General features: G+C 40.5%; 1 protein-coding gene across 1 annotated transcript in view; it reads right to left on the bottom strand.

Annotated features, from left to right (window-relative positions):
• LOC106807368 (WD repeat-containing protein 34-like) overlaps positions 1-27572 on the bottom strand; it is a gene marked incomplete at its 3' end in the record, with an annotated part of 46690 nt that overhangs the window by 13572 nt on the left and 5546 nt on the right. The window contains 6 exon segments of the mRNA XM_014809685.1: positions 1000-1136; positions 5333-5514; positions 6257-6312; positions 6484-6563; positions 6699-6837; positions 11750-11840. Of these exon segments, the coding sequence (XP_014665171.1) occupies positions 1000-1136; positions 5333-5514; positions 6257-6312; positions 6484-6563; positions 6699-6837; positions 11750-11840 (685 nt within the window).

Raw genomic sequence — 27572 nt, 5'->3', positions numbered from 1 at the left:
TTTAATTAATTAATTAATTTTTCCACTTAATTAATTAATTAATTAAAAATTTCACATTGAGAGAATTCAGCTGCCTTGGCGGAGGTCTGTGCTCTCCGAGTGCTCTAGTTATAGATGTAACATTCAGATTGCCAACTGGTAAAAACTTTGAAGTATGAAATAGATATATAATTGATATAAGTGTGTGTTTCACAAATCATGTCATCAGAGTTTACTTTACAACAAAAAATATGGTAACAAAAAAATATATACTCGGCAATTCTTTCAATATAATAGATCAATAAATTCCTTGTTCTCTTCATTTATGGTACTCCATGAAAAAGGCAAGATACCAACTACAGTCACAAATAATATTGACGCAACTTGTATGTCACATCGAGTACCTCATAACAGCTCTTTTTACAACTCACGGTCCCAATATTGTACAAATACTTTCAGATCAAATAAAAAACAAACAATGACGGCAAAATGTAACATTAGCTTGGATTGTAATGTGTCTCTGCTATCAGAATATTGTCCAAGATGTCATCTGAATTCAAGACAAGCAGTTTCAAATTACGGAATCACAACATTCATTAAATTATTCTGTAAAGAAATGTAACCAAGTGAAGTAGGCATACTCTGGATACTATTACTACTCTAGGCAAAAGTTTGAAAGCAAAAATCACCTGGGTAAGAATGAAGTGCATGAAAGGAGGACTGGATTATCCAATACCTAAGGAATTACTAATTAATTAATTTTTTTTGCTCGGGGGGGGGGGTTGTGCGAACCCCCGAATCACCCCCCTCCCCCTGGCTACGGGCCTGTATGTATGTATATTTCTGGCGTGGTCGTCAAAGAATCAGTACTAAGCATTGCATACACGGTTTCAAGAGTTATAAAATAAGACATTCTGCAGTCACCACTGCCAGGGTTATCACTGGCAGGATTGTGACCATTGCAGTCACCACCGGCAGGGTTACTTTATCTGTTTTTATCTTTCATTAGGTGGTACTTACATGATACTTTGCAATAACGCGAGATTTCGGATCGATGATCCACTGCACCTGGGTGACAGGCTCTCGGTGTGAATTCTCATCTGAAGCAGCCAGCTGTGTATCCTCATCTAATCCGAGGTTCCACACAACAACTTCACCTGTATGGTTATAATTGTGATGCGTTTCAATACGAGAGAGAGAGAGACAGAGAGAGAGAGAGAGAGAGAGAGAGAGAGAGAGAGAGAGAGAGAGAGAGAGAGAGAGGGGGGAAATGAGAGATAGAGAGAGAAGGGGAGGCGAGAGAGCGGGACTGTATCTGTAGAGATACCGCATGCATTCTTCGCGGGCGATGACAATAGCATACCGCCTGCTCATCGGAGCATTACAGACGGAAAATCGCGATACCTGCCACACAGCTAGACTGCTAAGGCAGTCGCTCATCGGCGCGACGTTTTTTCTGGTATGTGCAATGCACAGACGTCGTGACGTTAGTTCCTGATGGGTTCACATGAACACTCGCACGCTCTTCGCGTGAGTACATGGGGGAACATTTCTATACAGAGTTATACAGTGCAAGTTTTGATAGCTAGGAATCATTAGAATGGGCGTGCGAGTAGACGCTCTTGCTCCTTGAGAGAAAGGGTGTTTATTGTGCAGCTGGTAGATAGCGATGGGGTTTCAACTACCGATGTGTTGCGTGCACTCCAGTGCATACAAATATCCGACCTCGCTGATTTTTTCTTCGTAAAGTTGAATAAAGCAATAAGAAAGAGAGAGAAAGAGAAAACAGTGAAAAAGACAGCAAAAGCAAAAGAGGAAACGAGGACGTATGTGTGTGAGAGAAGGAGAAATCGAGATAGCGGGGAGCAGTAGGAGTGTGTGGGCGCAATTATATACATCCATAAACGCACGCACGCACTCACGAATGCACACCACTGAACTATAACAATATATATTTGTTATAGTTCATTATTGTATAATCAGTGAACTATAACAATATATATTTGTTATAGTTTAGTATTGTATAATCAGTGAACTATAACAATATATATTTGTTATAGTTTAGTATTGTATAATCAGTGAACTATAACAATATATATTTGTTATAGTTCAGTTAGTATAATTTGGTATAGTTCAGTTATGCACACACGCGTACACGCGCGTGCTTACGCGCGCACACTCCCCACGCCCATATTTTGTTTGTTTAATTGTTCGTTTGTGTTTGCTGGCATCTTTAGCCAGGCATTCATTTATTGACTCAATTACGTTGATAATGATTTTGTTTCTGTATGTATACCTCTAGGAGCGCAGCGTAGAGAATATGCTCCTCAAGGTATTAGACCAAGCTTACCGACCCAACCAGGAGCAAACAACTGAGACACACCAAGTGCGCTGCTACCTGGGCGGTGTCAAACTGAAAGCCAGGTGGCGCCACAAGTTCGCGCACCGCATGGACATCGTGCTCAAGTTCCCGGATGAGGCGAGCAAATCGTCGAAGAGCGGCAGCCGAACGAACACTAAAACGCGCAACGGCACGAACCGACGCAGCCAGAGCATCGAGCAGCTCGACGAAGACGAGCGCCCCCTGGCGGCGGCGACGATCTACGTGTCGGCGCACCGCTACTACGAGGGTCGCACGATCAAGGAGAAGCAGATCGACCGCGTGTGCAGCGTCGCCCGCCAGGTGGCGGCACAGGGCGCCGTGCTCATCATGACGCCCGGCTGTCGCATACAGCCGCGCACGTGGACGTACGCGCGCAACGCCGGCGTCGCTCTGCTCACATTCATTCACGAGCAGGCGAAGAGCTTCCTCTGGAACCTGCACGTAGCCCGAGCCGCCTTCACGAACGGCTACTGGATCGAGGATCTCGTCGGAGACAGGTACAGCAAGCAGCATCTGACGCTGAAGGCCGACGCGACCATCTCGTCGGCGAGTCCCGCCGTCAAGAACAAGCTGATCGGGCTAGACGAGTGCGGCTTCGTGCATTACACGTCGGCGCTCGTGAAGAACGAGCGATTGAAGCAGATACAGAAACGTTACTGAGGCAGGCGACGGCGTGTCAAGCACGCACGCACGTACGCACGCACGCATTGACCTTTGACCCCCAGCTTCGACATCCCAACTCGTTTTTGGATTACCCCCCACGCCCCCAATATCGTGACCGTACGTCGAGCGGTTAAGATTTGTACCCAACTGTTGACGGACGCACGGACGGACGGACGGACGAACGCACGGACAATCATGCGATTCTACAAGCTGCACCTGACTATGTCAGATGAGCTAAAAAACCATGCCGATTATGTTCGTCTTATTGACGTCTCATCGCTTCTTCCTTCTCCCTCAGGGGTTTGTTCATCTCCTTGGATCAATGGATGCCGTACTTGAAAATCCTGTCGACTACGCCATTTGTAAGGTCCGGAAAAAAACTCCAACAATCAAGTGCGGGGTAGACGGTTTATTTGTAAACAAACAAAAACCCCTAGGAAGCCAAGTACATGATCGAGCTAGATCATGCCACCGTAGGAATGACCACGCAAACTTCGCAGGCAACAAACTGCCCTGGGGCACACGATAACCTCATAGATGTTAACCGATAAAAATTTCTAAGCAGCAGAATGCTTCCTTCTGCTCTCTATCTGATCCAGCATCGCAACCAGCTGAGACTTCCCGTGGGTGGCAAACCACGAAGTGGCCTTCATCCTCAGTGTCAGATGTGTCGGATCTATCATTGACTGTCCGCAACCTGTAGGCTTCCACCTGTACCCTTGCCATGCAAGTCCGAGACCAGTTCTTCTGCCAGACCAAAGACCAAAGACCCCTTCAGGTGGTGAATCATCTACAGTGGTGGGATCCTGTCGACTGCACCGTTTGTGAGGTCCGGAAAAAGACTCCAACAATCAAGTGCGGGGTAGACGGTTTATTTGTGAACAAACAAAAACCCCTAAGGAGCAAAGTACATGATCGGACTAGATTATGCCACCATAGGAATGACCACGCCAACTTCGCGGGCAATAAAGTGCCCTGGGGCACACGATAACCTCGTAGATGTTGACCGATAGAAATTTCTAAGCAGCAGAATGCTTCCTTCTGCTCTCTATCTGATCCAGCATGGTGGCCTAGTGCTGCCATCTGTTCGTGACTACCCTCGTCTAGCTTTTCTCTCCTTTCGCCACTCGAGGGCAGCACCAAACAATCACAACTAACTAACAAACTAATAAACTAAACAACCCTGTGACAATTCGGCATGTCACATCACCAATACGTTTTACCAGATCTGACATACTACTCTCTTAGCCAACCCGTTGGGCAATATTGGTCTTTATCTAATGGCACGTGACATGCTCTGCATGAATTTCAATGCTGTATTTTTAACAAACTGTCACATAACAAACAGTATTATAGGATTCTTCTTCTTCTGCAAGGATGCACATGAAATTCCACACGTCCTTAGAAGATTATTTCACAGAATAAAATAACAATAACACTGCCAAATTATGTGTTCACATAATACATATGTATCTCCTAATATGCTGCTCAAATTCTTTACTAAACTTTCACTGTAGTTTGCAAATATGTCACTGCGCTGCATATTTATGCAGATAAGGTCTATGTCCCCTTGACCTCTGTTTGACCTCGCTCGTTTAGCTATTTCTGACTAATATATATATATATATAATATATAATATATATAGGGTTAGGGTTAGGGTTAGGATTAGGGTTAGGGTTAGGGTTAGTCAGAAATAGCTAAACGAGCGAGGTCAAACAGAGGTCAGGGGGACATAGACCCTACGAGCCATATTTATACTTAATCGGGAGTGAATAATGGAAATTTTATTCACCAATGACTTGAGCTAGGTTACATTGACTACGTCACATACTTTCTATGATGTATTGTATATTTGTAAAATATTGGTTGCAATTTTTTTACATTAAAAGTAAGTACTAACGGGATTACATATGTATCCTCAAATTCTTACCTGATAAGATTGTTTCTCAACTAGTTAAAAATCCAGAAAACCTGGGCGATTTGATATATTGATCATGACATTAAATGCTTGCAATGGGCCATGTATATGAGTCACAAGTGCATGTTTGTGCACATCGAACGGAATAGCAAAATAGGAAGTATAATGCAGCAATTTAACCATAAAAAGTGAACAGAATCACTTACATTTTGTGAAAAAGTGGACATAATTTTTTTACTTTTACTATTTACAGTAACGTAATCACTTTTTAAAATAAGGTTTTTTTTTATAGCTTTTTAAGCTTAAAAGCTAAGCTAAGGCTAAGGTTTTAAGAATATACAACATATATATGGCGACACTTGTTAATGTAAATTCTAATAAAGCATACCATTGAAATAGCCACCAGCTATCAGTGTTGGTTCAGTTGGGTGGAAGGCAATACTTGTCATACAAGCGGGTGTCTCCATAACAAAATCCGGCTTGCCTGGATTTAGATGTGGCCGGTCAATGTTCCACATGCAGAATGCCCCCTTGTGAGTACACCAGTCTTCGTGATCATGTCGACCATATCTGTTACATGGCTGTCAAAGATTTCTGATACGTCTATGTGAAGCTAGCTATACACAGCCCTATCCAATGTTAGGTTTACACTTCTCACTCTAGCATTACTAACTTTGAAAGTAAAATATGCTTCAAAATGAAATCAGGAGTGAATAAAAACACATCCTGATGGAAATCCATATTACTAACACTGGTAGACGTCATGAGATAGTCAACAGACCTGTAAATTCGCTAATGAACTGTTTATTAAATACAAACAACTAACAAGATCAAATATTATTAGAGTTGGCATCATTAGCTGCTACAGGAAGCTAGCTGTACAAACAGCTTATCTTAGCTTCTAGGTCAGAGCCTGTAGCAGACAAACCCAGAAATGATAGTGATAACAAAGACAGGCCAGGCCAATGCTCCCTCTCCCTCATAGTAATTCCTATTCTATACTCTCTTTATTTTCTATAATTAATAAGTTACAGAATTACATCAATAAATGTTCAATATTTAAATTTGACCATGTTTACTTGCATTCATAATTGTGCTTCTAGTATTTTTTCAGCCAAAAAGTTTTCTGTAGGAACGCATCTCCAATTATATAATCATAAATGGACCTCAATAGAAAAACCTCATTCACACTACAGCTTTTCATATTATGGATATTTTTTTCTGGAATGCATATACTACGTAATGTGAAATATCACTACACAATAGTTGTAGCAATTTTACATTCTTCTAAATCTTGTTTTTTAAAAGATACATTGCTGCAATCACAGACCCAACACAGTTCCAAGACAGCCCTGTGCACTCCATTTGCTGAAACAGTCAGTAACAACTACATAAAAGTGTCAAACACGATAACATTGACTATACTCTATCAGGTACACTATAGTGTAAATGCCATCTACATAGCAATATGTATATTCTAACACAAACCTGTATAACAAATCGAAGAACACATAATTAATGAACAATAACTTATCATACCTCTTTCTGGAAGTCGACATTTTGCAGTGTGTGAACACAGGAGACAGCTTTATGCACTGCCGCCCAGCTGACATCATAACCTAAACACAAGTTGAGATCTATTAAATTAATCAATCTACATATATATTCAACCAGATAACCCATTACTTCACCATCATAAAAATGTAGCTCCCACTTCTGGGATTACAGTTAATCACTTAATGTGATGTACTCACCATTAAACGCTTGACTTGTTATGTTCTTTCTTAACTCCTTTGTGACAAGAGGCTCTACGCGTGCAAGAAACTCTGGAAGTCCTGACGGAACAGTTTCTGGTAGGTTAGAATAGGTATCAAACAGATCCTCAGTTTGTACCTGTATTACAAGTGTATTATAACATTAACAGTTAGTTGTATTATTCTAGCTGTGTGAGCTGCTAGTGCTAGTGACAGTTAGTGTATTATAAAGTGTATATATATCAGTGTATTATAAGGTGCATTGTAACAGTGTATATATATATATATAACAAATACTCATCAAGAACAATGGTGAAAATAACATTTAAAACGCCCATAGCCACAACACTATGGTCAGAAGATACGCGCCCGCACCAAACCATATACGCGTCCCCCCCCACCATGACACACACGCGCGATGGATATAAAAACCCACTGCGCCCCGCGACACGCAGAACTTTAGTAGTCGCATGTTAGTTAGCCAGTCGAAGCCACTTAGTTAGCCAGTTAGTCTTAGTCAGTCACGTAGACACACATAGTGAAGAAGTAGAAGAACTTATATATGTGTTGTAAAACATTACCTAGTCTGTATTTAGTGATTCGCTGAGTAGAATAAAACCATCAAGTCTGTTACAACAAATACGTGTTATCTCTACTGTGAAGTTATTCGCTACTCGCCTTACGTCGCACAAGAGGCAAGTCTGACATTTCCTTCAAGCGGAAACGCAAGCACGAACAGAAACAACGGGTGGAGACGAATACACAACGCAAGGTTCATAACATTACGACCTATACGATCACATGCCTACACACAGTCGGGCATCTCTCGACATGCCTTACGAATCGTCTATAACACTGATACAACCCATAACACTTGTACTATAGTAGAGAGACTGGTACACTAATACAGATCTAAAATCTATGATAGCTATATAGGCTTTGCTATACCGGTAGTACAGTAATAAAGATACAGCTGTGTAACTTTAATGACTTCGCTATATTAACATGTTATCATGGATATGCGTCGAGCGCGAGCGTAGTGGTGGTTGTGGGGGGAGAGTGGGGGGAGGAGGCGAGTGGAAGGGGCTCTAATAGCAAAAGCAGTTGTTGCGAGATGGTGCGTGCAAGTGTCATCAATAATCAAAGATGGCATCACCCTTCGTGCGTGATAACCTCACTCCATTGAGTTGCTAAAATCCAAGTATATTCAGGCAGGCAAGAATTTCATTCAGCTGAGAGTTAACACATCTGCATTGCAGGTTGCCAGGCAATAATTATGATTAGAATAGTGCCAGTTCACCCCCATGCATGCGTAATGGGTTGCCCCCATGTTTTTGCCTACCCCCGCGAGCATTCAGGGTTCATTATGTGTGCTAATACAGGGTGCTACTCAGGGTGCTAATAGTATCAAGAGTAGATAATAACACAAGAGTGAGACAACCGATTCCCGCATTTTTAACCGATTTTTCTCATCAAAATTTGCTACCAATAAAGAAGCAAGTGTATACGTTCCTCAGCTTATTATGACCACTAATCACTCACCTTCATGGTACTGATATTCGTTTACATATATTTGCTAGCGTATTGCTGTAAATCGTAATCTTGCAAACATTTCTAATACTAGCAAGTCCGACGGGCCCGTAGAAAATCCACCCCAGCATGCAAAACCGTCCCTGGCACGCCAGCCAGGGCCTGTAATTTGGCTGGCGGGCCTGTAAAATCCCTTACCTACAGGTCTGGCTGGCCTGTAAATTTTGAAACTAATTTCTAACCCTGTATGAGTATGCCTAATAAACACAAAGTTAATACTTTTATTGATAATGGAATAAATTGAACAAAATTAAGGTCCTGTTCAAACTTGTAAGGGCCTGTTCAATTTGCCTAAGGCCCTGTTTAAAATTTTGGATGGGCCTGTAACAGTGCCTGTTCCCATTTTCGCTAATTTCATCCGTTATTTGATGACGCACTTGAGTATTCATCTTCGTACCCCATTTCTAATACCATGTAATACGTTTCTGTGTATTAAGAAACAAGTTGATACAATTTTATTGTACGACGGAGTCAGATTGTAGTTTCAAAAGCACAAGCAAATGCCATGAATCAGATCCTGCACACTGGTGGCGACATCCAGAGAGACATATGATACAACAGCTTTGCTGTTGATCCTAAGCGCTGCGCGCGGATGAGACGCGCAGTTCCGCGGGATATGCGCACGCGACCGCAGAGATGTTCAAGTATGAAGCGCTGTCCGCAGTGGAGACGTGCGCCAAATTCGAGGCCCGGCGTCTCCACAGCGGTCAGCAGATGGTCTGTAGTTTTAGAAGATGACAATGATTATATATGGACGATATTCTAGGAATTGGAGATTTTTAAACAGTAACAAAAATCGCTCAGTCATGCTCAAGATTAGCTGAATCAAAAAGATTAGAATTTAATATGAACAAAACAAATTAATAGGCAACCAAGTAAGGCCAAAACAAAATATAGGTGTGGTTACGGTTTCCCGACTGACCCTATTTATTCCCAGCGACCCTAAACATTTTGTCAATTTTCTTTAAAATAAAAAAAAAATAAAAAATGAATTGGCCAGTTCCTGCTTCAAAAGGCACAACGCACATCCTTCGGACATGGTTCGTAAATAAAATATTTCAAGAAAATAAAATGTTTCCCCTATACCTACCTACCCTATTTTTTCCGGCATGTAACGGTAACCACACATATATTTTGTTTTGGCCTAATCAAAAAATGCACCAAATATTCATACCTAGGGGATTTCATTAATGATATAGGAGGTTATAATGATATGATAATTAAGAGTCCGAACTGAAAAATGTAGGTTCATGATGAGGGAAATATTATCATGGGCAGAAGAGCAAAATTATGGAAATCATACTATAGAAGCAAGAGTGAAATTATACGAATGCACAGTTTTACCTTCTTTCCTAAATGTGAAACATGTACTTAAGGAAGAAGTAAAAATGTTGGAGGATTTCCAAAATGAGTGCCTGCGCAAAATAATAATCACGCAGAAAACGCCGAAAAATCTACCGAAAGGCATTGAAAGACGATGAAAACTCCAAGAAAAGATACGGAGAAATCAGTACAAATAACATATAGTTTCTATACGTAAATCGTGGTAAATACATTAAAAACGCATTATTTTATTGAAAATCCCCATATTTACTTATAAAACATCCAATAGATGGCGCTGTGGCATGTAAACATTGCAAAATTCATCGGCCTAGACTGGTACCCGGTTGACAGTTCCACACGCTACACTAACAGCGTCAGTGTAGCGAAGGATACTTGCCGGAGTGAAGGTGGCGAACGGGTACCAGTCTAGCATCGGCCAGGCATTTCATTATTTACGAAAACTAAACACAGTAGACCAGCAACTGGTCACGTCGGTGACGCCCCATTCATGCCCATCGAAGAAGGCGGGGCTTATTCTGTTTACGGAGATGCGAAAATGGAACAGAAGGACCTAGCGCAGTGCGCTAAACAGCGTGTTATTTTCGTATTTGTTCCAAACTCTATCGAAGGAAACCGTTCTAGCCTAGCAGAATGCCCTAGTTCCTGAAAATCGGCGATTCCGTGCTCTAATGGTATTATACCTAGAAGTTATAATAGAGAGGTGCGGCGTAGACTGTGATTGGAAGACACAAAGTGTCAATCCTCGGCGCGCCTCGCCATCATGGCCGCATCACGTCTAGCAGACAATATATATATATCTATACTATAATTTGGCTAATCTTGTGTGTGTGTGTGTGTTTGTTTGATCTCGATGTTCTCCGTGATTTGTCACTCAATCGCGGTAACTGAAGATATATCAGAATCACCACGTCTGGGAGATGGTTCTGGCATGGGACAAAAATTTAAAAAAGTTAAAAAGTAAAAAAAAATTGTCAAAATCAAAATTCTATCATCACGTACATGGGAATTATTTCGCGTGTCTTGCCCGCCGTCGTAGCATAGTCGGTAGGAGCATGGTTTCATAACCCGAGATTCCAGGTTCGAATCTAAGCTGGTGAGAAAAAATTTCTCCTTTACTTTTTTACTCTTTAGTATCTACTTCAGCGTACTACATTCATTAAAAAAATTTAAAAAAGTTAAAAATTGAAAAAATTACTCTTTTTTTTACTATTATTATTATTTACTACTATTATTATTTATTATTATTTTCATGTTCTTTATATTATTTATATTATTTTTTATTGTTTGGGATTGGATGGGATGGATGGGATGGGGTCGACTGCGATGGGATTGGATCGAATCCCATGAGATGGCATAGGATGGGATGGGATGGGATAGAAGACGATGGGATGGGATGAGATGGCATGGCATGGGTGGTATGGGGTGGCATGGGATAGGATGAGATGAGATGGGATGGGATGGCATGGCATGGCATGGCATGACATGCGATGGATGGATGGATGGAGGGATGGCTAGATAGATAGATAGATTTTGCGGTATTTTCCTTTCAGCCAAGTGGTCACCAACTGAGCACTTTTTCCCCTGCTCACTTATAGAATTTCGCTCTTTGTTTCTTCCCAAAATGTTTTTTTGTTTCTGTTTTCTTTTCAGTTGCATGAAATATTTAACTTCAACTGTGTCACTTACATGAAGTTTATATTTTAAGGCACAATTTGGTCGTTGTACGGGTATTAGTCTGCTAGTATACTATAAATATACTACAATTATCATTAATATAATGCAGCATTAATTCTGCACAGGCCTTTTACAAATGTTGGGTCTGATATGCATTAGAAACTGAAGCTTATTTGCAACACCTCATAAATCCTCCGCCATGCCTTAATTGCTTAATCAGTTAATCAAGTTATCAGTAATCAAGTTAATCAGTTAATCAGTTATTCAACATCAACATGCTTCTATAGCCATATTAAAGATCATGCTACTGTTTGTTTTCAATCTTTTCCTGTTCATTAGTAGACAATAATGTGCCCAAATATGACACATGCCCTCACCATCCATCTCCAAACAACCTGCCCACCGAAAATCCTATGGAGAACCAAGTAATGGTATACCCTTACCTCAACACTATTTTTCTTTATTGATTGGTAGCTTTTATCACGTGTCGGGTTATTATTAGTCTTTGTTTGACTGCTTGCCTCCACAACAGACCTATATTTAAAGGAACGACAAAATTAGTTCAACAAACCGTTACTATAAAAATAGCAGTAACACACCAAACAAAGGAATGACTTTCGGCCCAAGCCCAGTTTACATAAAAATAAGTTTATCTCAGATCAGACCTGAGGAAATCTATCGAAGAGATGGACAAAAATTTCGTCGTTGTAAGTAATTATAACTGATTATGGATCTAACTGAGATAAGCTTATTTTTACATGAACCATAGAGATCGGATAAAATTATTCAATCAAGCCTAGTTTGGCACCCCAGATTAGTTTAGCACATAATGCAAAAACATATAATTGCCGGGGTCCCAATTCCCAAACTATCCTTGATCCCGACTTTCTTACACATACCCCCCTATTTAAAAATTAAAGGGATACTTTCCCCTAGAATTTGAGAGTATATTATGATAGAAAATTCATAAATAATAGCATATACCTACAAATTTAGATAATTATGCGTTCATGTTTGTCATAAGGGTGCTTCTGAGCTATTCAGTAATAAATAACGTCCGTAACTTTTTGGGACATATTTTTCCATATATCTGTTTATAACAAATTATGAATATAGTAGAGTTTCAATTTTAAGCTGTAGAGATAAAAACAATAGTTTTGACCAGAATTTGTCATGGGATACAAATTTTATACATGTTTTAGTGTGAAAATGTCAATGTTTTCTCAGAACATTTTGTGACGTGTCATTTTTACATGCTAATTAACATGTATAAATATTTAAATATTATTCCCCTCCATTATAATGTCTTAGTTATGGTTAGAAATGGGATAAATTTGTTTGATGAAACAAAGAAATCCTTAAAATATATAATTTTTTAATGTTTTATCTTCTTTTAAATTTAGTAGACACGGTCAAAAAAACACTTACATTTTGCACTAAAATTTAAAACCCACATAAATACAGTATAACCTTGGAAGTATCATTAATACATACATTGAATGTCTTATCTTCATGACCATTACTCTTTTTCCTCAAATAATGCGATTACACATCAAATAAATCAAATAAAAAATCAGTGCCTGCATGTCGGTCAAATATAACGTCCATAACTTTGATGTAAAAAATCAAATTTAGACATGCTGTTGGCATAACACCCCTACTCACAGTTAAAGTGGAACATTCCACAGGAAGTAACATCAGGGATTTGTGTCAGATGCATTAGAGAAAGTTGAAAATAGAGACAAATATATGGCTGTCTGTAAAATATTCCGTGACGTTCGGACGTTATTTATTTCAACAAAATCTTTAAATACATGTGCATGGAAAATGATATCATGTCCAATATCCATGTTATTGTGCATGCAGACATTAAACATATAAATATCGATCATTCAAGTGGAGAATGTTCAGATATTGACATAAATACGCTCGGACGTTACTATTGACATTTGATCACAATTTGTTATGGGTATGTCAAAGTCAAAGTCACGTCCGTATCAGGATTGCAACACAAATTATGTAGCAATTTCAAGAGCTCATAATAGAGTGCTCTCTATTATGAGCTCTTGATACATATGGGGGGGGGATTAGTGATGACATGTGATAAAACACTCTATAGGCGATCGTTGCGCCTCGCGTCGGTGTCCATCGACACAATTGTTGCGCATGCGCGGCGGCGCGTCACGTGTTACTGCATGCCGTACAGCGGTTAAGTGGGTTAATGCTGAGTAGTTGACGCGTGGACCTATCGTAACTTATTACTAATAATACACCCAATGAAAAAATCGCTTATCTTCCTGTTGTCGATTCCAGCACTGGTAGTAATACTAAAGCAGGCATTATTGTATGGAACAGTAGCCAGAAACTGGAAACTCTGCGTCTGACTAACGGTAATTCTGGAAAACAGAAGCATAAAGGAAAACGAAAGCGAATGTCTGAAAAGCATAAGGTAGAACCATGCACGCATATGCCTACCCAGAATGATGTAATAAATCGAATGCTCTGTTAACTGTGCACGTAGAGTGCACGCGTGTTTCATTTAGCCTTAATAATCAAATGGGCCTCGAGTCTTCAGAGCAGAACTGGGTGTAGTCAGTTTTTCTCTAAACGTATCGTTAGCATTACGTAGCTACGTGTTATTTACACGTGCGTAGCCCTCATTGTCGTCCATATAATATATCTAAACGTGCCTTTCCGATGTATATAATGTTTCATGTTATAAATTAAAGTTCTTACGTAGCATCATCAAGATGCCAGTTCTAAGTATTTTATATATCAAAGAAATTACAGTGTAACGTCATAATTTCACTTTTCTTCCAACCAACTGACTGATTCATTGCACTGTTCAATTCCGTTCGCTACGCATCCCGGAATGATGTGACAATAACTTGTCCAGCGGCACATGAGCACACATCGGCAGCATACATCACCCTCCCAATCCTCAACCGTGGCGCTCTGACATAGAGTAGGGACGCGTTCTTACATAATGCACAAACGCTTAGCTGAATTTGACATGGAGACATATTGGCTTCCTGGAATGTATATTTTTCGTGAGCTTTGTTGTATGGGGTTTACGTGTTCATGATTTTGCATGTTTCCATTTTGTTTGAATGTTTACATTAGCCACCCAAAGTTGAAAACAGTTGCAAGCAAGCGAATTATTTTTAGAAGAAAAGATTTTTAATTTAATATAGAAGTATTTCGTGTATTACACTAGATCGGAACTGGACAAGGAATTTTCGTAATAGACAGACGAATAACTACAAATCAGGAATAAACTCAATTTATTCAGTAAAATACATCTATATGCCACTCGATGTCCGGATTATTGAAATGCTCATCGATTTGCGATCGATGATGAATCACTCATCGATTAAATTAAAATAAAAACAGCTCCGGAGTGCACACGACGTCATTTCCACGTTGAATCTTGTTTGAAACTACGTCATGACGTCGATCAACGAGAATACAACGTTTATTCAACGTTGAAATGCACAACGTATATTCAATGTTGAAACTGACGTATTTGTTTCAACGTAATATATTGGTTGAAATTATGTTGCGCCTTTACCTACCAAAAATACAACGTCTATTCAACGTTGAATCTGACGTTGTTTCAACGTTATATATTTGTTGAAATTATGTTGCGCTTTTACCCACAAAAAATACAACGTCTATTCAACGTTGAAATATACAACGTCTATTCAACGTTGAAATGTACAACGTCTATTCAACGTTGAAATGTACAACGTCTATTCAACGTTGAAATGTACAACGTCTATTCATCGTTAAAACAGACGTTGTTTCAACGTTATATATTGGTTGAAATTATGTTGTGCTTTTACCCACCAAAAATACGTCTCTTCAACGTGTTAATGTACTATCACAAAAATTAATTCACCAACTTTGATGGCTGACGTTGTTTCAATGTTGTTTCAACGTCTTTTGCCGAACGGGGCTGCGAATCCGCCATATGGTTGTCCGGCTAAGCCATGGTCGTTTCCGTCTCGACCGAAATCGTGACTGTGTCCATGGTATCCACCTAATACACCGCGGTATCCTGCGGCTGCCATGCCGATGAGCTGCAGGTGCGTATAACATATAAGTGCAAACTGTAGATATAATACAATGTTAAATATTGTATAATAATCTTGTAGGTGAAGGCTCAGATGCAATTGAACTGTGCAACTGTAGCCTCACATCCACAATAGCAAAAGCAGTTCTGTCCTTTGTTAACAGTCAACAAATCCATGTTTAACCCTCCTCTTGAGGGTCAAAAGTTTATCCGACACTTACTCTTCGCATACATGTCAGCGGAAAGTACATTTCATGGTCCTTTCAATAAAGCCATAAAAATGGTAAGTCACCGCTGAAACAAAAAAGTTTTTCAATCGCTCCGTCAGACCATGTCCTCAGAAAATGTATAAAATCAGCCCTGTGCCCCATTGACCTTTGACCTGTGACCTCCAATTTCAGCACAGTGATCGCTTTTCCTACCATGATGCTATACACCGACTATCACGAGCCTAGGTCGAGCCGTTTAAATTTGTGCGGCAATTCTGCATTTCCTCCCTATAAGGAGGGAATGTTCCCCCTTCTTTTACACCTCTTGACCTTTGATCTTTGACCCCCAGCTTCGACATCCCAACTCGTTTTCGGATTACACCCCCCACGTCCCTAATTTTGAATCCGTACGTAGAGCCGTTTAGATTTGTGCCCAACTGTTGACGCACGGACGCACGGACGCACTCTCATGCGATTCTACAAGCTGCATCTGACTATGTCAGATGAGCTAAAAATATCAAAATGTTATATGTTTTACTCTAATCTTCCGATAGTTCATAATATATTGTAATGTGTGTTGTGAGTCTTTACATGCTATCGATGCCACAGATTTACATGCAAGTGTAGTCTCTGTTTGCAAACCGGTTGTTGGAGGAGAGCTTGGGCATTGACAGATGTGACACACGCGTTAGCACGTAGCAAGCTCCGAGAATATAGCACCCATACGACACAGCAATTAGCACGCACCTACCTAAAACATTTAGCAATTATTTCGAGTAACTCTTATTGCCGACATCACAACTGCATGCAGCGTATAGTATGTGAGCACAACTGCACAACTGCAAGCAGTGAGCACAACTGCACGCAGCGGAGTGTATAGTGACAAGCATGGCAAACTTTTTATTGTATCAAGCTTGTAATCGAGATAATGAAAGACGACATTTACGAAGGGAAAGAGTTTTCAGAGACAGAACACAACCGTTTGATGCCTAAAATGATACAGAAATTAGATGATACAGAGCGTAACCTATCAACAACTGCGCCACGTGTTTGTAGTTGCCGCCAGCTGATGCAAAATTGTTCGCTAAATAGCGAGAGCATAGCGAAGCGTTAGTGAAACGCGTTGTTCGGTAAAGTTGATCAGTAAAGTTATTCGGTAAGTTGAACATTCGGTATGCCTTCGTTCGCTATTTAGTGAACGAACAACTTTCGTCGGTTAACGAATAACTTTTAGCGGACGTTAGTGAAACGCGGCCCTGAACTGAAAATATCTGAAGAACCTAGAGTAATGTATCCTTTTAAACAATTTTTGGGGGCTTGGTATAGATTAATAGAGATGCCATACAATGTCAATACAGCAATTAACTAAGTGAGTCGAGGTTTAATTTGTGCTACCATTGTTGAATTGTATGCCAGTAATGTGATCAATGATGTCTCGATCTCCATTTCAATAATAGTGTCTTCAATCACTAATATTACTCAGACATTTCGGCAACATTTGCTCATCTTAGCACCTATTGCTGGTTACATGCTCACACCAGTTTTGATGTAGGGGCCTTTTGGAAATTTTGCAGCCTGAAAAGGCATGGCTCAGGTCCTGGGGGGGGGAGCGGCACTCCTTGCAAAATAGGGTAGGTATGTGATACTTGAGAGATGGAATTGGGGGGCTCCAGTACTAACTCAGCAGATCAAAATGGGGGTCTCTGGAACTACGGTTTGCTGGAAAGCATGATGCTCCAGAACCGGACGTTTGCAAGAGGATGTATCCGGAACTAGCCTTGAGTGCGGTGCTGCTACAGTATGTGTATTTCGTGCAAGTACGTGTCACTGCTTTTTGTTGTTTTATTATTGAAAAAAGTAATAAAATCAGAAAAGGCAGTGACACGTACGCGCTCTGTGGCCGCGGCAGCACTATGGACTTGGAACGGGAACAGAATCCCCGGAATACAGAAAACTTGCCAAGGGACCAATTCTGAATTCATGAGAATTCATCATGGGTTTCCGGAATGAAAAAAACTTGTACAGTTGTACGACCTATGCTCCCGGACGGGAAATATGTGAAAAAAGGGGGACTCCAGTATGCAAATTTGGAGATGAAAATGGGGGTCATAACTGTGGCACATACCTACCATAATGGAGTCCCCCCCCCCCCCGCAGCTCAGATATGAACGGGTAGGCACTCGAAGCAACACACTGAACCGAGGTCTATTTTTAGAAATCAACGCAACGCATGCGCACTGCCGTTTCTTGTCCAGAGACAAGAGAAATGCCAGCAGTTCGAAGCTCGCTCGTACCAGTAAAGTCACGACAGGGCAAGCACTGGAGTTGTGAAGCACACACACAAAAATTTAAAATTGATAATTTAAAATTGATTTCGAAAAATAGACCTCGGTTCAGTGCTGTGTGTTGCTCAGAGTACCGTTTAAACCCCCATATCGTCACTTTGGTTAATGTGGGGCTACACTCTTAAAAATTTACAGAGGTCTTCTTGAGGGTGTTGTCTAATAATTTCTAGCAAGAAAGATGTCATTTGGTGTCACAAAGGCGGGACAAAACGTTGTTTAACCGAGCGACCTCACCTTGTTTTGACTGTTTCTCACCATAAATTCAATGCTCGCGTCTTTCACGCGATTTCACTTACAATTCGTGTGCTACGGCCCTCACCTTTCTCTTCGTATTTGTGCGCGTCATTTACGCACTTATATTACTTGGTATCCCGATCCACAGTCAATATTAACGTTGATATTGGTATTACCGCAAAAGCAATATGAAAATGCCGAATTCGTCGCTCAATGACGTAACAGTGTCGTCACGTCCGTACGGACTCAAACTCCTGCTTTAAGGTGCATTGTGACCCTAACCCTAACCCTATTTAAAAAAAAAAAAATTTGTATACTCGACACTGTGACGTCATTGCACGACGAAACAAGCTTTCAACCTTTTACATTCGCCGGCAACATTCGGCCATGGCAGTCACACTGATCGCTATTCCCATCTAGCTTCTATGTCGAGACATTGCACACACACACACACATCTGCTTCGGATTTCCTTATTTAAATACGCTGTCTTGTTCAAGGCATGCAGTCTCCCAGTCACATGCCGGCTTGCGACAGACATCTGCAACCGTTTCACATGCTCCGGCGACACGTACATCTTTCCGATTACAATGCCAGGGTATAATATATAAATATATATATATATATAACATACATTCCAACAAACATGTTAAAAGTACACATAGTGTAGCTCACATTGTAATACAATGCTTGCAATGCTTTCACAGTTTTAGAAGTCTACAATACTTTGTATATAAAATTGTGAATTCAACAAATTTTAGTAACGTCCGTAACACTAACAATTTAATGTATTATTCTTTTTAAAAATGATAATTTCTGAGAAATGATCATTATAGGCACACAGCATGCATCTAAGTTCTAACTTGTTGTAAATTGACATTCCAATTTAGCCCTTGTATTTTTATTTCAAAACCTTGTCAAAGCATCTTTCAAAGTAACTGTCAAAGTAAAAAATCTGAATTTTTATATATAATGCACTCAAAACTATCTTCTAACGTAGCATTTCTAAAATGTTAATACATCATTTATAATCAGGGCCTATACAGTACAGAATACATGTAATTCATCTTTATTTTGAAAGATGTTGTCACAAAAATATTACTCAATAGCTCAGAAGCACCCATAAAACAACATTGCATTTCAAATTTGCATTTTTGGGCACTGACATGACACCCGCAATCGTGCTGCCACCCTGAAAATTTGCACATTTTCCAATTTATTTTGCACGTTACAGACCGAGGGCTAATCAGAAAATTTTTAATTATAGTTATACCTAAATTCTATTTAACTGAACGATATTCATTTTAGAACAAATTCATCCATATTATAACTGAAACTAAGTGTCGTTAATAAGATATTGCAAACCTTCTGCTCTAAAATTTATAAATAAGAAACACCCTCGGTCTGTAGCCTGTAGCCGAAATATTGCTTTGCGCAACTTTTTCAGTGGATGCGCTGCCAGCGGCGCCACCGTCGTTGTAAGCAACAGTATAGCCGTCAGTTTTAAAACATTTAAAAAAAATATTTCTAATAAATATTGAACCATGAAACTTTTTATGTAGCGTAATTTTAACCTATCTGGGGCGCGTTTCACTAATGTTCGTTCGCTACTTTCAAAGTTGATCGGTAAATAGCGAAGAACACGTCCGCGCATGTTTCACAAAGCTCCGTTCGCTAAAGTTATTCGTTATTTAGCGAACAACTTTAGCGACACCGCTGCAGGGTCTCGGTAAATTTAGCGAAGGACTTGCGGTGTATTTAAACCCTATAAAAACACAATGTAGTGCAGTGTGTGCTGTATATTGTAGCAGCGATGTCGCGGAGGTTGTTTCAGATAAATGCACCTAACTTTACTACAAACAATAGTGCCTATATAGGCACACTATTCACGCGAATACAAGCTCGTGCCCGTGCTGTACACACATACACAATCAGAGTGACACAGGCAGACTTGCCAATCTCTCTCAATTCATCTGCTAAAACGCGCGCCTGGGATCTACTTTAGGCTCCGTTTCGCCTGCCTGTCGAATAGAAACAAGTGCCGCAGAGCGACAGCGCTCAACTGATGTGTACTGTAGCCGGGTATTCTTCTGATAAACTCACTGGCAACCGAATCAAGTTCGCGCTCAGAGCATATACTAATGTAGCAGGGCTACGCGAAAAGCTGAGGGGATATTCTCAGTGCAATGACATCATTGCTAAACTTGAACGCGGTCAAGAATAAGTCACAGGATATTCTCAGCGCGATGACATCATTGCTAAACTTGAACGCGGTTAGGAATAGCACATTGCGTGACCGCTTGTGTTATAACTGCATAGTAAGTAGTGTTGTCAATCGGTTGTAATTTCGTAATCGATCATCGGTTGGACCCAAGTAACCGATGATCGGTTACAATCGGTTACTCGGGGTGTTGAATGCCTGCGTGTGCGTAACGTCATATCAACAACAAACGAACATACTAATGAATATTATGTAAACACATAATATTACCAATAACATAACATACCAAGTGACGTACCTCTGTCAAATACTCTACACATGATTACATATACTGCGTGAAAATATACCAAATATGAATTTACTTCGTGTAAATATGCTACCCAAGAATATACTACATATAAATATGGCGCGTGTAACAAAGCTGTACGTAGCGTAAACAAAACGCTATATCGTTTTGCTACTCTTCATCTGATATCTACCACTAGATTTATAGCACACTGTAACATGTGCCACGGATATAAAGAGTAGACCTTATGCATGAGACTAAGAGCACATAGAATAGTTATGACAACTTATATAACGCTTAATTATGTGTAGAGAGAACAGAGGGGCCCGTGCACAGGCACTTGGAACGTCTAAAAAAAAGTTCATCTCTCTTATTCGTGTTGTTTGTGCACAGGGCGTGCGTGCGGTGCACTTGTGTGTTGCAGATGAGCATTTGACCGGCATTTACAGGTAATTATCGGCAATAATAGGCGAAATAGAGTAGAGAAACATTAAGACTTTGGTAGTAAATACATTCGTGTTTATTTATCTATTTTAATTATTGAGACGTTCCAAGTGCCTGTGGGCCCGTGCAGGCTTTTTATACAGCTCTATATCTAACAGTAGGCAGCTGAACATGTTTACCTGCCCTGTTTCTGACAACAACGACGGCATATCGGCTTACCTTGCTGCTTCTTCGTTGGGTGTGTGTCTGTGTGTGTGGGTGTGTACCGCAGGAGCCTCTTGGACACGATGTGACTCCTCTCCTTCGACTCACCCTTCATATATACCGGCGCGCTGTCGCATTGACCGCGCGCCTGAAGCAACCGTTGTGCTCATATCACACAGTGTTAGACTTGGTGACCCTGGCTGACTTGCTATTGTTTATTGTCATCTTTGTTTTTTTCTGCATTGGTGTCATGTAATCCGCCGATGCTTGTCACCGATAGATGAAGAGCGAGGTGATGCACGAGCATGTTGATGACGTTCATGAGTTAAAAATAGCAAGGCAAACAAAAACGTCACTTAATGATAAATAATGCCGATTAGAACGCAAAGAAAAAAGGTTGGCGACAGACAGCGCGTGAGAGTAAGAGTGGGAGAGAGTGAGTGAGCGAGAGAGAGAGAGAGAGAGAGAGAGAGAGAGAGAGAGAGAGAGAGAGAGAGAGAGAGAGAGTGGGGGAATTTGAGAGAACCATTTGTATGAATTATATATATATATAATATATATATATATAGGAAGATAGATAGATAGACAGACCGACAGACAGACAGACAAATAGGTGGATAGATAGACAGATAGATAGATAGATGGATGAGATAGATAAATAGATAAGATTGATAGATGAATAGATAGATGGATAGATAGATAGATAGATGGGTAGATAGGATAGATGATAGATAGATAGATAGATAGATAGATAGATAGATAGATAGTGATGATAGATAGATAGATAGATAGAAGATAGATAGATAGATAGATAGATAGATAGATAGAATAGATAGATGATAGATAGATAGATAGTATAGATAGATAGAGTAGATAGACGCGATAGAGAGAGATAGATAAATTAGATGATAAGTTGGTTGATATATAGCTAGTAGATAGATAGAATAAATAAATAAATAGGTGAATATTACACCCACACACATAATATATAGTTAACGGTTATATTATATATATATATATATAGTATCTCGTTGTCATGTAATGGGAAGGTTGCCACCTGGATGGATGAAAAGGAAGATTTCTTATCGGGTCCTACATTGCACACGACCTGCAACGGTGTGAAAACTGCAATGATCCGCCAGGTGTAGGCGGATCGATAATAAGGCGCATCCAGGGAGATGTTTATAGTCTAGAGGAAGATGATTTATCAAAGCCAGAGGATAATGTTAATAGCTAAATTCCACGTAACAAAATAATATCCGTGATGATAAATGATGCCGATTTCAGTCGGTGTGTGCATGGGTGGTGTGTGCGGTGTGTGCGTTTGTTTGCGAGGTGCTGCTCGTGTCGCGTGCGGTGTGGTGCGTGGGTGCGTGGCGTGTTGTATGATGTATGTTTGCCAGTGCCTGCTCGTGTGTGTGGCATGGGTGCGTGTGCGCGCGTGCGTGTGTCTGTATGTGTTTGTTAGGAGTTTTGCCACGATGGATGAAGAGGGGATGATGTAAAGCATGTAGATAATGTTTACAAGGTTAAAATTCACGGCAAACAAAACGACGTGAATGATAATGCCGCGCGCGGCGCGCGCGCGTCGTGTGTGTGTGTGTGTGTGTGTGTGTGTGTGTGTGTGTTGTGGTGCGTGCGTGCGTGCGTGGCGTGTGTCTGTATGTGCTTGTTTGCGAGGGCCTGCTTGTGTGTGTGTGCGTGGGTGCGCGTGTGCGGGCGTGCGTCTGTATGTATTTGTTAGCGATACCCTCCTCGTGTATGTGTTGTGTGTGTGTTGTGTGTGTGTGTGTGTGTGTGTGTGTGTGTGTAGTGTGTGTGTGTGTGTGGTGTGTTGGTGAAGGGTGCGTGCGTGCTTGCGTGCGTGTGTGTGTGCGCGCCGTCTGCTTAAAGACAGCGCTCGAAAGGATGTGATCAGAGAAAAGGGACGGAGAGAGAATTGTTCTTACAGGAATTAAGAGTTGGCTACAAACAGAGAGCAAGAGAGAAATAGAGAGAACGAAACTGAGAGTGAGAACGAGGGAGGGGTGAATTGAGGGAGAAAGCATTAGATGTGAAAATATTAGAATAAGAACAATCAAGAGCAAATAATCAATAGGATCAATCTGGAAATAATCAATAGAGAGAAACTAAATTTTGTAAAATGCTCCAACAATTTCATCCAACTCTACAACGGAGGGTTTGAGCCGCTGTTGCCTATACAGATACACCATGTGATTGTTGCAACTATCTACGGGGCGCCATGCAGGACAGGCATTTTTGTACCTATAAACTTGACAAAAATGAGTTTATTGTGGATGCTGTAACAAAAAGATCAACTTAGCAAAATCATTCTGTCATTTCCAAAACATAAGTTGTGCACAACTCAATTTGTGAACTTGAGCGAAATCAATTTGTACTCAATTACTTCAATCTTGTCAAAATCGCTTTGTACACAAGCATCTTAATCGCCACAACTCAATTTTTGTGAACAAAAATCAATTTGTCAATCCTGACAATCCATTTGTACAATCAATTCTGTCAGTCAAACTCGAGTTTTGTTGCCCAATATGGCACACGATGTACAGAAAGGGCTCCTTGGTCTCAGAAACTGGATGGAGAAATGGGTCACTAAGTTGAAGAAACAAGATAGGCGACGCGGACACATTTTCCCAGCGCTTCTTAATGCGTGTGCCATATTTGGGCACAAATAGAGTTTTGTGGACGGTTGAGCAGATTGAGTTTGTGTTTTACAAAATTGAGTTTTGTGGAGACGATTGAAGGAATTGAGTTTTGTGTTCACAAAATTGAGTTTTGTGGGACAGGAATTGAAGAATTGATTTTGTGTTCACCAATTGAGTCTTTGTGGACGGATTGACGAGGAATTGAGTTTTTGTGTTCAAGAATTGAGTTTTGTGGGACAGGATTGGACAGAATTGGTTTTGTGTTCACATAATTGCTTTTGTGAAGAATTGAGTTGTGTGCCCAAAGTGAGTATTGGTGAGACAGATTGATTTTGTTAGATCAAAATTGAGTTTTGTCGCACATGCGGCCGGTAAATCTTGCGTCGTGTATCTGTATAATCACAATCTGTTGATTATCGGCAGGATTATAATATAACATGATATCTACGTACAGATCTGGTCGACCTAGAAGAATTCAACTCGTGTGATATGCAGTAGCACAGTGAGAGAGACGAATGCCACAAATCTCTTTGCTTCTTCTACGGTAAGCTAAATATACTAAATAGTTGTCGGATTATAGTGATGACATATTATCTGCGCCGTGTGCCGGTGGCGCCTCGACAAATTGTTTGCGCATGCGCGCGGCGCGTCATGTGTTATGGCTTCGTACAGCAGTTAGAGCTTTTATTTTCCAGTATAATCTCGTGTTTCCCTCACTTTTACGACCTTACCGTTATTGCTTGAGTAACAGCTGGAGTAATCATTCTGATTCATCATGAATCTCATAATGTGCATGAAATCATCATAAATTGAAATGAAGATCGAATGATTCTGATTCTGATCTGTCAGAATGATTTCCTACTCCAAGGACAGCAACTGTCTAGAGTAACGATAAATGTCTAGACCGTTCATCATTCACGCAACACGGTCGTTTTGCTATAATATTGGACAAGAGCGGCTTTGTTTGTCAAGAGCCAGAGATCTGAAATATTTAGTCTTTCTCTAGGTGCGGAGTTCTCTAGTTATGCGAGTACGGACTAATTCGGCTGAACAACTATATATATATAGATACAGAGAGAGAGGGGGGGGGGAGAGAGAGAGGGAGAGAGGAGAGAGAGAAGAGAGAGAGAGAGAGAGAGAGAGAGAGAGAGAGAGAGAGAAAGAGAGAGAGAGAGAGAGAGAATAGATGTGTTTGTGTTAATCTAACTGTCTATCTATCTATCTATCTATCTATCTATCTATCTATCTATGTATATATAATGATGTATTACCTAGAATGCTTATTCAGGAATTATCACTATGTAGTGAAGGAGTCTATGTACTATTAATATATATATATATATATATATATATTCTATTCTATATCTACTTCTGATATATATATATATATATATGCACGCACGCACGCGCACATACTCAAATTACGTTTCAGTAGAAAAATCACGTTATAGGCCCTAATCACGTTATTGTGTATACATTACCTAACGTTATTTCAACGTTGCCAGTTCAACAACCCCATACAATAACGTTAGGCGTACCGGAAGTGGCAAGTACCATTTTTTGTAACGCCCCCTACGAACGCCGCATCGGCCGGCGCGCGAGGCGCGCAAAAGAGTCGGCAATACAAGTGTTTGTATATATCTATGGATTTACCATAGATATATACAAACACATACACGTGTGTGTACAAAGGTCAAACACATGTGTTTGTATCTATGTATATACGTCGTGCTCTAGCTGTTTATACTTTCTACCGCTACCAGCCGGAAGTTGCTAAAATAACAGCACGCGCACTATGTAGGTGGGAGAATCTAGAACTACGAGCTGCCATCTATGGATTCAAACAACATAACACCAACCATAGATCTATGACACCAATACCACGGATGTGTCCAAACTCCACGACAGATGGCGCTCTCGCTCTGGCTCCGGCTCGCGTGGTTAGGGCGGAACCCTTGGAACCCTTAGATAGGGCGGAACTTCGGGATCGCTCGGAAGTATTCAGTAACTTCGGCTTGTCATATGTCATGTGCTATATGTCACACATTTCCAATAATCTTGAATAGCCGAACTCGAAGAGCACGGACGTCACGTATGAAACATAGAAATCGCAGCCATGCAATAACCTGCCCAATAACCCCAATTGGGCTGCGATTTCTATGGTCTGAAACGGTCTGAAATGTCGTTGGTTCGAATCCCAACTGTTTTTTAATTATTTTTCTGTTTTCTGTATTTTTCTATCTTTATCTATTTAACTATTTTTTTCCAATTAATTACATGTTTTTATATTATTATATTTTTATATTATTATACTTTTTTATTTATTTTTTTATTTTATTTTATTATTTTATTTTATTTATATTATGTTGACCATACATGTCTATGTTGGTTATATTTACATCTAAATATAATATAAAAATATAATTTAATATAAAAATATAAAACAGTTTTTACATTATCTGTATTATTTATTATTATTATTTCCAAAATGGATCACGGCATTAGCCGGTGGCTTCTGGGTTGACCGTGTACCAACCTGGGACATAGAGATTCAATCCAGAATTTTTCGCAAGATGTGTGCTGTTCCCAGTAGTGCGATTTTCTGCACTTCTTGGGCAGTGTAGTAGCCAGGAAGTTCCTTAAGGTTCTTCTCAAAACCATTCTTTATAGAGCCAAGGACTCCAACCACCACTGGTACAATTCTCGTCTTAGTATTCCACATCGTCCTAATTTCGATCTCCAGATCTTTGTACTTGGTGAGTTTGTCTTTTTCCTTCACCATGATGTTAGAATCATCTGGTACGGCTACGTCAATCAACAGGCATCGTTTTTCTTTCCTGTTGTGGAGCACTATATCAGGGCGGTTTGCAGGTATCGTGCGATCTGTCTGCACTGCCATATCCAACATTATGGTAGTGTCTCCGATGTTGGAAACTGGTCTCGGAGTATGTTCATACCGCTTTTCAGGTACTTGCTCAACAAGTTCACTGCAGATTGACCAGTGCAGATAGCTGGCTACCTTGTTATGACGATTTATGTACTCGGTTGGGGCCAGCACTGTGCATTCAGAGATGATGTGGCTGATAGTCTCCTCTGCTTTGCTGCACATTCTGCACTTGCTGTTGACCTGTTGCTTGAGGATGTTGCGTTGATGGTATCTGGTGTTGAGTGCTTGGTCTTAGGCTGCAATGATCAGGCTTTCTGTCTCCACCTTGAGCCCGGAACTACTGAGCCAGGCAACGCTTGCAGTCTTGTCGACAAATGGCCTGTCGAGGCTCTTGTAGAATCTTCCATGCAAAGGCTTGTTCTTCAATACCTCGATCTTCTCTGCTTCTATATTGGCCTTCAGTCTCTGCTTTGTTGAGGATTGGCTGGTGGGCTGAGGAGACAAGTATTTGGCTTTGATTTCTTTAGCCTCACGTAAGAGCGCGTGCTTTGATTTTCCAGACTGATAAGCTCGATGTAGTCGCCTAGACCTACAATGGCAGTGTTGTACACAGACATTAGTTCAATGAGACCACGACCACCATTTTGCCTCTTGATGTACAAGTGCTCTATATCTGCCTTTGGGTGATGGAGACCGTGCA

The sequence above is a fragment of the Priapulus caudatus genome, unplaced genomic scaffold (assembly GCF_000485595.1).
Source record: "Priapulus caudatus unplaced genomic scaffold, Priapulus_caudatus-5.0.1 Scaffold210, whole genome shotgun sequence".
NCBI classification, from domain to species: domain Eukaryota; kingdom Metazoa; phylum Priapulida; class Priapulimorpha; order Priapulimorphida; family Priapulidae; genus Priapulus; species Priapulus caudatus.
This window is presented reverse-complemented; position numbering and strand designations above follow the sequence as displayed.